The following is a 15353-nucleotide window of genomic DNA, read 5'->3' as shown; positions in this document are numbered from 1 at the left end:
CGCCGCCGCGCCTCCGTTACTTCTGCCGCCGCCGTCGCGGGGCCTCCACAGCCGTCGCCTCGCGCTCCGCCGCCGCCGCGCTGCCTCTCCTGCCGCCGCCGCGGCCTCCGTTCTGCCGCCGCGCGTGCCGTCGCTGCCGCCGCCACCTCCGCCGTGGCCGCCGACAGCCCAGCGCCTCCTCGACTTCCACCGGCTGCCGAGCGATGGGCCTACTGCAGGTGCAGCTCTTCGTGGGCCTGCTGCGTTCAGCTCCAGGCCTTTCTCCATTTTCAGGCTTTTCACCATTGTGGACATGGGTACAGCCATTGGCTCTGCAGAGATGCAGATAATAAAAATTCTCTCTGCCCCCCTTTCCAATGGCTCTGGGGGATGGATCCGTATTTAGGGGAGGGGGTGTCAGGCGTTGAACAAGGAAGTTCCATGCACCCACCTCCAGGGTCTCTCCCACCTTGGCTTGTCTCCCTTGTCATTAGTACTACACTCCCCAGGGGGCGAAAGCTAGGTAGGTGGGAGGTTGGATGTTCTTGTCCCAAGGGGGGCCAGGAGAGCACAACGAGCCTCCAGCCTTAGGGTTCAGGCACCTCTACCCTACCCCATGCAGGCGGTCACCAGACAGGTTTATTCACCATCTTATCTGGTTCCCCTTCTCAGGCTCCTGCCTTGTGACAGGTGGGGTGCCATTTTTTGTGCAAGCCACAGCTAGACCTGCCATCTCTACAGCGTTGGTTCCAAGGCAGGCAGCTGTCAGTATTTGACCCACAACCCTTGGGATGTGGGACCCTACTCCGCCACAGGCGGGAGGTCACCTGGGCAGGGTTGCTTGCCACGTTGTCAGGGTCTCCTTCCCAGGCCAGGTGCTCGTCCCTGGCCACTAGTTCAATTTCCTCACTAGTTCAATTTCCTGTTTATACCATTGTGTTTCCAAAAGGCTGGGCAGCGCATGTCCTTAGCTAGGGAAAGGGGTGTTGTGTCCCTGACTAGCTAAGTCTTCAACCTGGTCCGCATTTTGAGCGGGACCATCTTACTGTTCCCATTGGTTGGTGCCGTTTGACAGCAGACTATATAAGGAGCTGTCAAACGGCATCAGCTGGGGGAGTTGGGGCTCGGCTCCAGCCAGCCGGCTGCCAGCCCAGCTGGGCAGCCACGTTAATCTGTTACTGCTTCAAATAAAGAAACGTTATTCTTCAGCTCCTGTGTCTGCCTGGTGTGTCCGTCTAAACCAAATACAACAGTTCTTACCCCTTTGGAACCCTTCCCGTTCATTTATATTTATCCAGAATTATGATAGTGAGATTCATATTCGTCTTCATTCCGAAACTGCAATCCTAAAACCCTTCGAAGTAACTCCAATTAAAATAAACGCAAATTGCAGTTTCGGAATGAAGACGAATATGAATCATCACTATCATAATTTAATTGGAGCTAGTTTTACGTACAGTACACAGTTTTCCATCTTATCCTCAATTCCTTATAGGAGAGTCTAGTGCAAGGCAGCCTTCTCGCATTCCCGAGTAACGAGAACCTACCCAGGATTTCAAAGCAAACTTTACAGGCTCCAGACCTTGCAGGAGTGCAGTGCTATAGCTTCATGTCAAAAAGAAAGGTTGTCTCTGGTTCAAGATCAGACAATTCAAAGAGATAGGAAGGTAACTGTTTTCGACCCGCCTCCTGTCAAATCTCCTGATAGCTATGCCTCAAAGCAAAAATTACAACTTTATTCCTCGATGTCTATGCCTCGTTTCCCTCGCTCATCTAGTCTAGTTGACTTGAGTCTACTCTGAGTGGACTTCATAGCACCGATATAGCAGCCTTAAAAAAAGGAGGCTTTAAAGCTAGGAGATAAGTCTCTCTCTTTCTCCCCCCCCCCGCCCCCAAAATAAGTTCTTTTCTCATCGCGGGGCACACACACACAAAAAGCATCCATTCCAAAAAGCTTCGACTACCTCTGAAGCGAAGCAGCCGGAGAGGGACCGCGAGAGGCGGAAAACTTTTGTCGCGATCGGTGTTTCCGGAGGACGCGAAGTGCGTCGGACCGCCCAAAGTAGGTGGTGGAGGACGAGCGAAAGGAAGCTGGGGATGGCTTCTGTTTGGTTTTCCCGTGGACTATGGCGGGGCTGTGGCAAAAGTAAGCCTAAGCAGGAACCCGAGGGATGGCTGGTTTAAACGCTGGGCTCAAGGGATACAGCTAAGGAATTATAATATTGCCGTTAACCGATATATCTTGGTATTGCATTGCTTAGATAAAAACATTGCAATCCCTGCTTGTCCTGCTTAACGATAGAACAGGATATCTGTAACTCAGAATTGAAATGTGGGGTCTTTTGGTTCTTTTCTTGCAGACGTAGCACCATCATTGCTGGTAGGGAGTAGAATGCACATTTGGTCTCAATTTGTATTTTAGTGACTTGCCTTGGCAATGTTAGTGGGAATGGTCTTGGTAGTTCTTTGGTTGGGCTATTTACCGTTAGCTTGTTTGGAATTCCTTGATTGGGTATTGTTTGCTTCTTGATTGTTTGTCTAATGCTAAACTGAATAGTAACATTAGACCAACATAACAATATTAACATTAATATTCAAATATTAATATTAGACATAAATATTAATGTGTGCTTGTTGATAGCAATAAGGAATATTTTTCCTCCATTAATTTTAGTCAAAATTCATAGAACTTGCTTTCATATGAATGTATTAGCAAAGGTGATATTAGACAATTAAAATAATATGTTTTAACAAACATTTCTTCCACCCCCCCTCAGGGCTAATTTCCACTGCATCAACTCCTCAACTTTCAACAGCAGAAATTGCTCAAAGGCGCAATCATCTGTTCACAAAAGAGAAAGAAAGACAACTGTCTCTTAACCCACGGATTGAGAAAATTGAAGTAAAACATGTGGGTAAATCACATCCCGACACCTTATTTATAATGAACAAAGGGCTTTCCACTCCATACAGTTGTGCTATGCGTAAGTAATTAAAATGGTTGTTAGGCTGACTAAGAAAATTGAAACATGCTTCATGTAAGAAGGGCTATGGTTCAGTTAGTTGTGCTTCTACAAATACCCAATGCTTGGGGGTTAAACTTACTCTAGTAAGTATTCACTTGGGATCACCAGTCATTCTGCTTCCCTAATATGTTTCTTGGTTTCTACAGATTCTGTTCTCTTCTTTGATACCTAGTCTCTAGCAATTTGGAATCCTCAGCTTTGTTGAATCAGTTTCACCTATCCCTATTAATTCCCCATGAAGCATCATTGGAAGGAGAGAAATGCTCCAAGTCATCATGCTATTTAGCAATAAATTATAACTTGATCCAAACAGGCAAAAAAAAATTCCTGGCTTCTTCCTGTTAACAAAAAAAGATTATGATAGTGTGTCAGCCTTCAAGATCTCTTCTACATTTTTTTTCTACATCTTTTCTACTGCTACGCATCTTTCTCACTATTCTCCATCTTTCGGCTGTCATTAGTAACGGGGGGAGGGGGAAATTGGAGGGGAAGAAAACTGGAGGTGTTACATTACTATGCTGTAAATGGGAAGGAGGAGGGGAAGTATAAATTCCTGTTCTTAAGTTTCTATTTCCTTGCCTAGTTTTTCTTTCCTTTGCGCAGCTGCGAAATTTTATCAAAATATGTCAAGGTCAACGGACAGAGGCCTCATCACCACCTGAAGATGCCCACATGATCATATTCAGAACTTTTAATTGGAAGAGTCTTTTGGACTTTGGGGGTGGGAACAATTCCATCCCTTTGTATATGTAATCTGCGCGCCAAATTCTTTAGATTCAGAATTCAACCTGTAGCTTCCACTTTGATTTTCAGTAAAAGAAAAAACTTTGCTCTAACCTATGGAGTCTGAGTATTTCTTTCTTGGATTTTGAATGGAGCACAGACTGACATAGTAGGATTAAAAAAAGAAAAACAAGAAGTAGCAGATGGTTCAAAAAAACAACTATGGGTGAAATCTTGCTCCCTCTCTTAAAAGCAATTAGTTTTTACTTAGATATTATACAGGTGCTTGTTTTACACTGTTGTTTCACTAATAAAATATGATTCTAGCACAGTAATAATTTTTGAAGTTTAATTTTTATTTTACTTTATTTGTCTTTTCCAGATTTAAGTGAATGGTATACTAAGAGATCTGTGCTTGCCCTTGTAGATGGGCAGCTCGGGGATATGTACAGACCTTTGTCTCATTCTTGTGAAATTCAGTTTCTTACTTTCAAAGATGAAGATGCAGAAGAAGTGAACAAAGTATGACAATACTGGATTTCTTGCTTTATATTGTTTTTCTTAAACTGAAGGACAAAAGGATGCATGGTATAAATTTAGTTGAATGTAAATACAGGTAGTCTTTGCTTAAGGGGGTGTTTTTTTTTGTGGGGGGTGGGGGGGGGGGGTTGTTGGGGAATGGGGCCGGGGGTGGGGGGGGATTTGGGTGCTGTGGAAGAGAGTGCAACCAAGTAGAAGTTAAGTCTTGCAGCCTGACATGGTTTCAGGAGGCCAATGGCAGATATAGTGATTGCTGCAAGTTGGCATATGCTACAGAATGTGAGATTTTCCAGATCTTTAACTCCATAGCAGGGGTCCTAATGAGAAAAAAATGGAATATTGCAACTGTCATAAGAATGAGATTATTGCTAATGCCTGAAACAATTGTGATTTCCGTGGCACTACTTTGGCAGCTAGAAATTCAATAACAGTATACCATTCATTCATCATCATCGAGGTCACAAGCCAACAACAACTTATACAGAAGTTGATTAAAAATGATTTGAATATAATGATATTCTGTTTCTCTTATTATTCATTTTAAAGTGTCTTTCTTTTCCAGATTTGAGTGAATGGTATACTAAGATATCTGTTATAAAGGATAAAGGATATAAACTTTCTTTCATCTTTCTGGCTTTCTATTAATTACAGATTTAAATAATACAAGTGGAGTACTTTGGATTCAAAAATAAATGACATTCTTATTCCTTAGGATATTCAGAAACAGACTACAAGGCAAATATTTTTTATGTCTGCCTACTTTTTTAATAATATTTGTTGTCAAACTTCCTAAATGATGACTTGAGTCTTTTAAATATTGCTTTTGAAATTTACATTGAACTGTCTTGATATAATTTGAATTAATAATCTATTGCAGGCTTATTGGCGCTCTTGTGCTATGATTCTGGGCTGTGTTTTAGAACAAGCATTTAAAGATGAATATTCAGTTACTCTTGTTAAAGCTCCAGAAGTACCAGGTAACACAATTCTCTGGAAGAGTATTACAATGAACATAGAAAATAATCTTTGTAATTTACACATTTCAAAAATGTAGGTATTATAGCATTTGGAATGTATGCAAAATATTTTGAATTATAGTCTGAACCCACTGGAAGGTTACAAAGCTGAAGAAAATTATCATATACAATTTACTAAATTACCAATTTCATTAGAACATTGTCAACTGTTTTTGTTCACTTAATTATATTAAAGTTCTTATGATGGTAAATACTTTAATTTCTTTTTTCTGTGAAGATAGTATACATGGTTTTTTCAGTTGGTCTTTATTTGGAATTGGTCATATCCAAAACTGCCATGTTAAACAACATAATGTTGGAGAAAGCATATTTCTTAAAATTATTTATTAATCTGTGTTCAATTCTCAATTGCATACTATAGCAGAACAGATAAAATTCCTGTTTAAATAGAACAGAATTGCAGACATAATTTAAATATTACTTTTAATATTCAAATTAATGCTGCAATTTGTTCTATTTACCTGAAAGGTTTTACCTCATCGAACTAGAAGAAATTTACTTATGTAGGCATATATAGAAAGTTGTTTATAACCTGCCCTCCTCCCAAAAAAAGAGTTGCACCTTGAATAAAAAGAGAAGTTAAGATTGTGTTAGGTGAACTTTTTTTGTAAAAAAGTTCCAAAGACATTCAGTCATTGATCAAAATATTTCTTCAGGTTTTTGCCAGAGCAAGTGTCAATGCTGGAGGAAGTCCTAAAAATCTATTTTGATATTTGGACACAAGTCATCATTTTCATCGACACAAGTGGGATGTGTAGAACTCAATAATTAACTATGTAGCCATATTTAGATTTCATTTCTTTACCATCCTGGGTTTATTTGTTTTGATATTATCTTGTCTAATGAAGAATTCTGAATAGCCCCAAAACTTGTACCCTGTGTTTGACATTTTGTTTGGTGTTAATTAAGACATTCCTAATTATAGATTTAAAATTAATTATATATCCACATTTCTGGGAGGGAAAACTGATACTGTAATTACATGCTGGTTTTCATTGAATTTGTTAAACACCTGACTTTGAAAAATCTATTCATACCAATATTTCAAAATGTTGTCTTGCTATACAGTGACATCTGGAGCGTTTTGCTATGATGTAATCTTGGATAGCAAACTCGATGCATGGATGCCAGCTGAGGTAAGATCAAACTAGTTTAATGGACAACTCAGTATATCTATTCTATGAAAAGAATAATTGCTAAATGTAAAAATTGCAATACAATGTATCCATACAGAACTTTATATGTTTGTGCCCTGTTTCGTTTGCTCTTATTATGTAATAAAACATATTTTTGAACTACTTGAGAAACTCATTTTTTTTTATAAATGTAGATGTAAACTGCACTTCCTAGACTGCTGGATCAAACCTCTAATACTTATTTGGGTTTCAAATGTGTATTTTTTTAAATAAAATATATTCAAAATAAGTATATTGTGAGGAAATATTTAAATATTTTGTACAAACTGATCTGAAAACAATGTACACAGAATTACTAGACCAGAAATTGATTGATCTATCATCCTATGATGATAGAGTCAATATTAGATTTTGTTCTGGATTCAGACCTTAATTCATATAATATTGTTATAAAACCTAATCTGGAACTTCTTCAGCTCTGGATTTAGTCTGGTCATATTTCTATTATAAAACTTTCTGCCATTGCTCCACCCTCCTCCACCACAGGCAAGATGGGCAACATATGTTTAATTAAATTATTATTAATGATAATGATAATAATAATAATAATAATAATAATAATAATAATAATATCCACATCTGTCTATCCCCGGTCCTTGGGAAGGACTAGAGAGGCGGACAAAAATAACTAATTCAGCTGGCTGACCGTGTGACAAACCAATAATATTGATGGTAGGTCATGTAGAAAAATGCAAGGAAGCAGGTTAGTCTTACCGTAAGACTAATCTTAAAATTAATGTGCTTCCTTGCATTTTTCTACATGACCTACCATCAATATTATTGGTTTGTCGCACGGTCAGCCACCTGGATTAGAAAACCTTTTAAAAAAGAATAGTGTATTAAAATATATAAATTGGATTTGGATAGCGCCACAAGCTTGCCCTTTTATTCCTCAAATATTTCTTATAGTATAGCTATAATTGCTAAAATTGTTAATTCATAAACTTCCTTCTGTATTGCATTAGGGATGAAATAAAAGGAACACTATGTGGATATGTTAATATTGATTGAGCCAAATAATTTTCCAGACTACTGGGCAGAATGGAGAATATTGAGTTTTTTTTAAAGCTTAGTTGAAAGGAGAAATACCGTGTTTCTCACAAAATAAGGCCGGGCCTTATTTTTTTTTGACCCCCCGAAAAAACGGCTAGGCCATCTTTTCGGGGGTGACTTAATTTCCTCCCCCACCTAGAGCGGCCCCTGCGCACGTACCTCTCCACGAGGCCGTTTCTATCAGCCAACGAAAGCTCCCCAAAGGCAGAGTCCCCAGCTGCTTGGGGGCGAGGCTGCCCACGTCCCCATGCCATTAGGCAGTGTCTTTTGGGCGATGGAAGCTCCCCAAGGGCAGTCACCAGCCACTTCAATCGGCCGATAGAAGCGGCCTCGTGGCAAGGGGAGTGTGCGTGGGCGCTCACCCCGAGGCCGCTTCTACCGGTCGATCAAAGCAGCTGACCGCTTCTACCGGTCGATCGAAACAGCGACTCTGCCTTCGGGGAGCTTCTATCGGCTGATGTTCTTTCGGTAGTAGATCGGGGTATTCTAGCCTAGGCTACCTGCAGGGCACTCCTAAAAGCAAGTTTTCTCCCCCCCCCGCCCTTCCCCCCCCATTTCTCTTCACCTCGTGTAGTTCTAACGATGTGAGAAATGGCGGGGAAACGCATGGTTTAAATAGGCCTAAATTTGGGGGGTGGGGCTTAATTTCACCTCATGCCTAGAAATCATGCTGGTGGAGGTGCTATTGGTGGAGGCCGTATTGTTGGAGAAACACAGTAGTAAATATGAAACATGTTCCCTTTATTTTATGCTTATTATATTCTTGCAGAGACAGAGCTAACTTAAATAGCTACAGTTTGAAAAATCTCCAGAATAATCATTAAATAACAAACGAAGAATTTAAAATACTTACATTATTTGAACCTTCTTGTTTATCATGTCTGTCTATATAATCTTAGTATTTTTCCTTTATTTTTGAAGGAAAGTCTCCGTTCTCTTTCAAAAGATGCTTTCAGATTAATTCAGAAAGATTTGCCATTTGAAGTGCTGGATGTCGATGCTAAAGTGGCACTTGAAATATTTGAGTATAACAAGTTAGTATTAACAATCTATATGTCAGAATTAAAATGTCATTCAGAAAAGATGTCTGTCTGTCTGTCTCTGTACCCATGTATATAATCTGAAATCAGTGCTTCACCCCGAAATCTATAATTTGTGATTAAAAAAATAAACAGGTTCTTATTAAATTACTTTTGGTTTTCATGTTTATTAGTATACTACTAATAATGAAAAGGAATTCAGCTGAACAATGTGTAACTCCTATTAAAACAAATAGCCATATATTGCAGCTGTACTTAACATATGTTGTATATTCTTTATTTTGTAATAGATAGTGCACATCATTCCCCTTTGAAGAGTAATAACAAGAATGAATAAAATGGAATATGTTTTCTGTGGGTCTAAATGCATCAACATTAACCATACAAGAATAGGGTTTTGAAGTTTTAGGAAAAGCTCTACTAGAAGCGATGCTGGCAATAGTTAATAAAGGCCTAGTGGTGGGTATAAAGGGAAGAATTTTTCTCAGTTTTTGAAAAGAGAAAAAAATATTCCTTAACTCACTGTTACTAGAACTGGCACGTAGGAAGGAAAAACGACGTATGATTTTTAAAAAAAGAAATGGAATGTGTACACTCTTCTACTTAAATTTACTGTTATTTTACATTACATACAATAGGGAGTTTAGTTATGGACCTGTTTCTTTGTGTTTTAGGTTCAAACAGGATATGGTTGAAGAAAGAGCTTCTCAAAATTCCAAAGGAGTAGTTACAGTGCACAGGTGAGGAAAGCCCAAGCCAGCCTTTTTTTAAATAGCTAGAAATCTTTATCTTTATGATCTTTACATTGAACCAGAAATGGGGAGAATAAATGAGAAGGTAAGGATCTGAGCAATGTTTTAACACTTCAGTGAGAAGAAAGTTATATCTTTGCACTCTCTCTCTTCCTTTAAAGTTAATGTCAAAGGACCAGTCATTCCTGACTCATCAGGATATATGATTTATCAGCAATTTATCTTTCATTGAAATTATAGTGAAAATCCACTTTCAGAACTCGTGGAATTATTTTTTGTGATTAGGGTAAATATTTACAAGGGATAAATAAGGCCTCAATCCTTTGAACTGGATGACTCCGCTTGAAAATTATATGGTGTGAAGGAGATCTTAATTCACGTGTGCATCTAAATGCTGATGTTCCATTTAATATATTTTTATTCCATTTATCTATATTTTACTATATTACTTATATTGGCATGTGCAATTCAATGTAGGGTTTGGCCTGTTATGTCAGTCGACAAGTCTACTACCACCTGAAAGCTATAATATACTTTAGAAACGTTGATTAACTGTCATTAAAATACTTTATTTTAGCACTTCTAAATAGCAAAATATGTAGCAAAAATAAAAAGTTACAGGTTTAATGTTGCATTATGTTTTCAGCCACAGAGAAATTCATTATAGGTCCTTAAAGGCAGTCATTTCAGAAGCTTTGAGTTTTGTCAGAACAGAAATCTAGTCCATGATTCCAAGCCATATTTGTGCAAAAATTCAAATAGGGCACACTTAAGAAATTTAGTCCATCTTCCAATTATCTATTGAGTTTCACTTCAACACATACAGTGAATAGGAGCTTATCACCACCCCACTCGATAGATAACAGGTACAGTTTTCGAGCTATTACTAACACATTTGGGGGTGATTAAGCTTTCTGTGTTTTGTTTTCAACCAGATTTGGTGATTTTGTAGACATTAGTGAAGGACCTCATATTTCAAGAACTAGCTTGTGTAATCAATATGAAGTGACAGCAGCCCATAATCTTCAAAGCAGCCAGTCTGAATTAAGAAGAAGATTCCAAGGTATCTCTGTACCTCATCATTTAAAGGTTAGCAATTTATTTACTAGTATTTTTGTTTAGGATAAGAAAGATAATATAGATTTAGGATGGTATGCAGTAAATAGCCTTCAATTTTTTCATCCTAAGTTCACTGATATTTCTCATGAGGCAGGAGAAAATCTTTTGCCTTTTTAAAAATTCCCGGGGAATTTTGAGGTCTTTATAAAAAAAGTTTAAAAAGTGTATCAAAAGTTTTGGAAAATTAGCCAAGTTTTTGTCATTTCTTTGAAAAGAATGAAAAACAATATACTTACAATTTGGCAGTGCAACACTGAAGCGTTTAAGGGCCAACAAAAAAGGAAAAGGCTACTTGTGGGGTTTATACTGCACAACCATCAGCAACAATTAATATAAGAATTATAAGGAAAGGTAATCATTAAACAGTTCCTGCTCCACAGTTTAGAATCCATAAAGAGAATTAAAGAAAAATGGTGGGAAATTGGATATCATCTCTTGTTCCTTTTTAGTTTAAATAACTTTGTACTTTAAGTACAAAGCCAGCATCTTAGAGTTTAGTGGAAAAGACTCAGCCAAACTTTTCAAATTACAGTACTGTATACTTACAAAATGTAACATCACTTTCCCCCAAAAAGGCTTCATCTGCTTGATATATTTAGGAAAACAAATGTTTTCCAGAGAAACATTAAATTTTAATCAAACACACACACACACACACACCCCTGGTGCTCAAAATAATGGAATTTAATGTTTATTCTTAAGAAATACAATTGGATTTTCCCTCTTTAAATCTTGACAGGTTTTATATAAGAAAGCTGAAAAATTATGAAATGTGGTTATTTGATCCTCATGAGATTTTGCCCATAATACAAAACATGGAAACACATTTTAATTGCAAAGTAATAATAATGATTTATTAAACTTACGTATTGACTGATTCTGTTTCATTACAGCTTTATCATACTATATGGCACAGATTGCGGAAAAGATCACAAAATTTAGTAAGTTAAACCTCAAGGAATAATCATTAAATTTGCATTACTTATTTTTCTGAAAGCTATGAAGAAACACAATCCTATAATAAAATGCAATATAACATATCAATATTTGAGAAAAAATGGATTAAAAATTATAATCAGTTTGTTTTGCTCTGATACTCTAGAGCAGGATTCTCCAACCTTGGGCAACTTTATGACTTGTGGACTTCAACTCCCAGAATTCCTCAGTCAGTTCATGTTGTAAAGTTGCCAAGGTTGGATATTCCTGCTGTAGATTTTTTATAGGTAATCCTGGTTTTGCGACCACAGTTGTGACAGGAACATCCATTGCTAAGTAATGTGGTCATTAAGTGGTGTCCAATTTTATGACATTTTTGTCATGCTCATTAAGCAAATCTGGCTTCCCTCATCAGCTTATGTTTGTTGGAAGTGCCCTGGGATAATTGCAAATGGTGATCACTTGACCATGGGGATGCTGTGACAGATGTAAATGTGAGGGCCAATTGTAAGTTACTTTTTTCAGTACCATTGTAACTTCAAACATTTGTGAACCTAATGGTCATAGGACTACTTACAGTATGTACCAATGTGTGAAGAATAACTTTTCATAGGATCTTCATAATATGTAAGGGATAAAACTATTTTTACGTTCCTGGGCCTGGAAGGAATGACAATAGCAATGACAATGTTATTATTTGTATGTTATATTGATCCACTTTTTAGACTGCATACACACTGCACGTGTATTGCAAATATCCATGAAAATTATTGTTGAAATTTTCCTGTTTTTAAAAAGCAGAGATTTATTCTTTGTGATGACCCGGGGCATGGCACAAAAATAACAAAGTCACCAAAGTAGATAAATTCCCTTTAATGCCTCCAACTTGGCCCCCAATGTCCAGTTATCCACGGCTTTACCCAAAGTGAAGATAATTAGAAATTAAAAAACCAACACAAACCACACTGATGTAATTAACATGACAGGCCAGGATAATAAATTGCAGACTTCCAAAAGATAATGCAGCACCCATTTGGGAGGATGCCAAAACCCATATAAGCCTCAACAAAGATAATGCACGCTTTACTTCCAGCAACTTTGCCGTGCGCAGTTTGCCCTTTTAAACAGTCTTCCCAGCTGCAGTCCATGAAGGGGATCAGGGCCCTTTCCTCCCCCATAAACCACGTTGCTCCCTTATCCGTTCCTGCGTGCCTAGGATGAAGAAGGGGTGGGCCTGGGTCTTCCTCTGAATGCCCAGCTGGCCTGTGCCCTTCCCCAGTTTCCTCCACAGCCACCGGAGCTACATTCCCACTCCCTGTCAGTTGTTCCACTTCTCCCTTGGAATCAGATTCCAACTGGGGCATGACATTCTTACCCATCTGCCACTGCGTTTGGGATGTGTAGGAGTGTCTATTTTTATCATAGTGTAAATTACAGTATACATGGGATTTTCATCACTGGATGGCCAAAAAAAAGTAATGCTTGTCTTTGATGATTGTGGCCAAAGGCAGCTCTAAGGGCTGCACATAAATGATTTGAAGACTGCTAGGAGTCTTGAAGCTTTATTTTCCCTATGGATAGAATAAGGCGAGTACTCAATTGCAAAATTGATTTTTGATTTAATTCTATAAAAGTAGCAGTAGGAATTGGGTTTAAGATTTATGGCATTGTCAATCTAATGTTATCAGTTAATGTAAACTATTGGCAAAAAACTAAGATTTCAAATTTCAGTGCTACTTTCATATTTATATTAATATATTTTCTAAATGTTCAGTATTACCCAGTATATTAGTACATCTGTTAGAATATCTACTGGTAAGCATAATTCTAAAGTGTCTCTATCCTCTTTCTTTCCTAGCTAGTCTGAATATTAAACCAAATCACATTTCTTGTATGTTTTTTCAGTAGTATTTTTTATGAAGCAAAAGTTAATGACAAATGAATTATATTTTTCCCAGGAGACACAGTGTTATCATTTCTGCCTAGATTTTGCACTTTACCCATTGCAGTTCTCATTAAGAAAATCAAAGTGTGGCTGCCAACATGTAGGGTGATCAGTATGAACAGTGAATAAGGGTGGGGGAATGGTTTGGGGAATTTGGCAAAAGGTATATGAAAGTTCATATTTTACCTCAAGAATTTATTATGTTTTACAGATCAGTGAAGGAGGACCAAAAGAAACAAATGATGGAAATGAAATTACAAACGTTGAACTTGCCTGACCCATTCTAATCTGTATGCGTGGAAATACTGAATGAATTAAATTGAGATTGTTTTAAAGTACAATTCATTATTCAGATCAATTCCTTGAAAAATTCTTTGAGAGAAGGTTTTCAGAGGTTCATACAACATCACCCTTGCTCTACCAGATTAGAATTTAGATGTAAAGGCAATAAAAAAAGATTGCATATCTATGGGTGTTTTACAGTATTTGCAAGCATTCAAAGCCTGTTGCAAATTGAGAGATCAGATACTGATCCTGGCAGATGCTGGATTTTCCTCTCAGCTTTAATACCTCTACAATCCACAGAATGAATATGAGCAATAAGCCTGCACACATCATTCAGTTCAGTTTGAATGGAAGATTCAAAGAGGGTATGATTGAATTGGTGTTTGCAGTTTGATATTTGGAGCCAAATTGATTTGAACTACTTAAACAATTGGGGTTCAGATTAGAAAAAAAAAAGTCCATGGGCTAGAAGAGCAAAGCACTGAAATACCCACAGATGTTTATTATTGAATGAGATGAAAACAGTAGCTTCAGTAGACTTTTTAACCCTGTCAGGCTTCAACTGGATGTTACAAAATATTTCTTGACCCTCTTTGAAGGCAAAGGGAGACTTGTGCTTACTGAACCAATGCAGCAAGTAACCTACTCCAGTTTTAAAATAAAGACATTCGGAAAATATTTTAAGACAAATGCTTGTTTTCTGAGTGCCAAGCCTGGTCCAGAGCACTAAAAAAATGCTTTGCTGATTCTCTGGATTTGCAGAGTGATAGGAAAATAGATATATCAGGATGACTTTCTTGCTGCTTTCTGAGAAGAACCCTTTCTTCCCTATTGAGAGTCTCTTGTGTCTTTGGCAACAGTTAGCAGAGGCAATAGATATAGCTAAGTCAGAGAGATACAATTTTATAGAGGTAGCCATTTGAGAAAGAAAGGGGCTAGCACAGAAAAATATTTATAACCTTTATTTTAAAAAAAACAACAATAAATATTTGGATATTTGTATTACCATGGTCCCTTTTTAATTCTTACAAAAAATTAAATTTGCCCAAATGACACTGAATGTAAGCATTAGCTTTCAGCCAATAATACATAATCTGACTGGCCAGGCTTGAATCCATATTCAGAATACTAAGAATTGAGTTGAATCAGTTGTGTGGGCAGAACTGATATCAAAGTCTAATGTATCAGCATGAGAGGGAACGAAGTTCAGTTTTGAAACTGACCACATTAAAGAAGCCCAGAGCTAACAGGAAATGAAGTCCTTGCCAGTTCAAAAGAGCTCTGGTAATAGGCTAAAAATTTGGTAGAATTTAGACTAGCTACTGAAGCCTGTGTCAGAGAGTTCATCACTCTACACCGCTATCTCTGATATTTCCATTCGTGGAAAGAAAATGTCAACATTGTGTTCAGAAGTTCAGAAGGCGCAAAGCGACCTTTTAAAATCTGGAAAGTTTTACAAGGCTAGCAAAGTGCTTCACTGTCATTTAGTTTGATTTGCTGCTTTAAAGTGGTTCCCTGCATTGATTCATGAATGTGCTTTGATGTGATTATTTTACTGAACCATCCTCTAATTAAAAACCAAAGCTTTATACAACACCAGTGACCAGACTTCCTTAGTCTCAGATGTGCTGAACTGTCCATTTCCAAACATTTCAAGCTGCAAGATTCTGATTCTGAATTCCAGGGGTTGCAATACAAATATTTGGAAGGAATGAAGTTGGA

At 37.7% G+C, this 15353-nt stretch overlaps 1 protein-coding gene across 1 annotated transcript; it reads left to right on the top strand.

Annotated features, from left to right (window-relative positions):
• The first annotated feature begins 2038 nt into the window (after window positions 1-2038).
• MRPL39 (mitochondrial ribosomal protein L39) lies at window positions 2039-14617 on the top strand. The gene is made up of 10 exons (XM_026664120.2): window positions 2039-2125; window positions 2757-2963; window positions 4111-4250; window positions 5146-5245; window positions 6374-6441; window positions 8476-8588; window positions 9269-9334; window positions 10282-10435; window positions 11359-11406; window positions 13558-14617. The coding sequence occupies exons 1-10, from the start codon at window positions 2077-2079 to the stop codon at window positions 13621-13623; spliced, it is 1011 nt and encodes a 336-aa protein (XP_026519905.2). The 5' UTR covers window positions 2039-2076; the 3' UTR covers window positions 13624-14617.
• The last annotated feature ends 736 nt before the right edge of the window (window positions 14618-15353 follow it).

The sequence above is a fragment of the Notechis scutatus genome, chromosome 5 (genome assembly GCF_049901735.1).
Source record: "Notechis scutatus isolate UNSWTSFEM ecotype Mainland chromosome 5, rNotScu1.2, whole genome shotgun sequence".
NCBI lineage: Eukaryota > Metazoa > Chordata > Lepidosauria > Squamata > Elapidae > Notechis > Notechis scutatus.
The sequence above is the reverse complement of the archived record's forward strand: the minus strand, read 5'-3'. Positions and strand labels throughout refer to the sequence as shown.

Excerpts from the sequence above, each read along its gene's own strand:
- MRPL39 (XM_026664120.2), top strand. The coding sequence starts at position 2,077 with ATGGCTTCTGTTTGGTTTTCCCGTGGACTATGGCGGGGCTGTGGCAAA. Across the intron at positions 10,436-11,358 it reads CTGTACCTCATCATTTAAAG|CTTTATCATACTATATGGCA; the intron begins GTTAGCAATTTA and ends GTTTCATTACAG. Across the intron at positions 11,407-13,557 it reads GGAAAAGATCACAAAATTTA|ATCAGTGAAGGAGGACCAAA; the intron begins GTAAGTTAAACC and ends TATGTTTTACAG.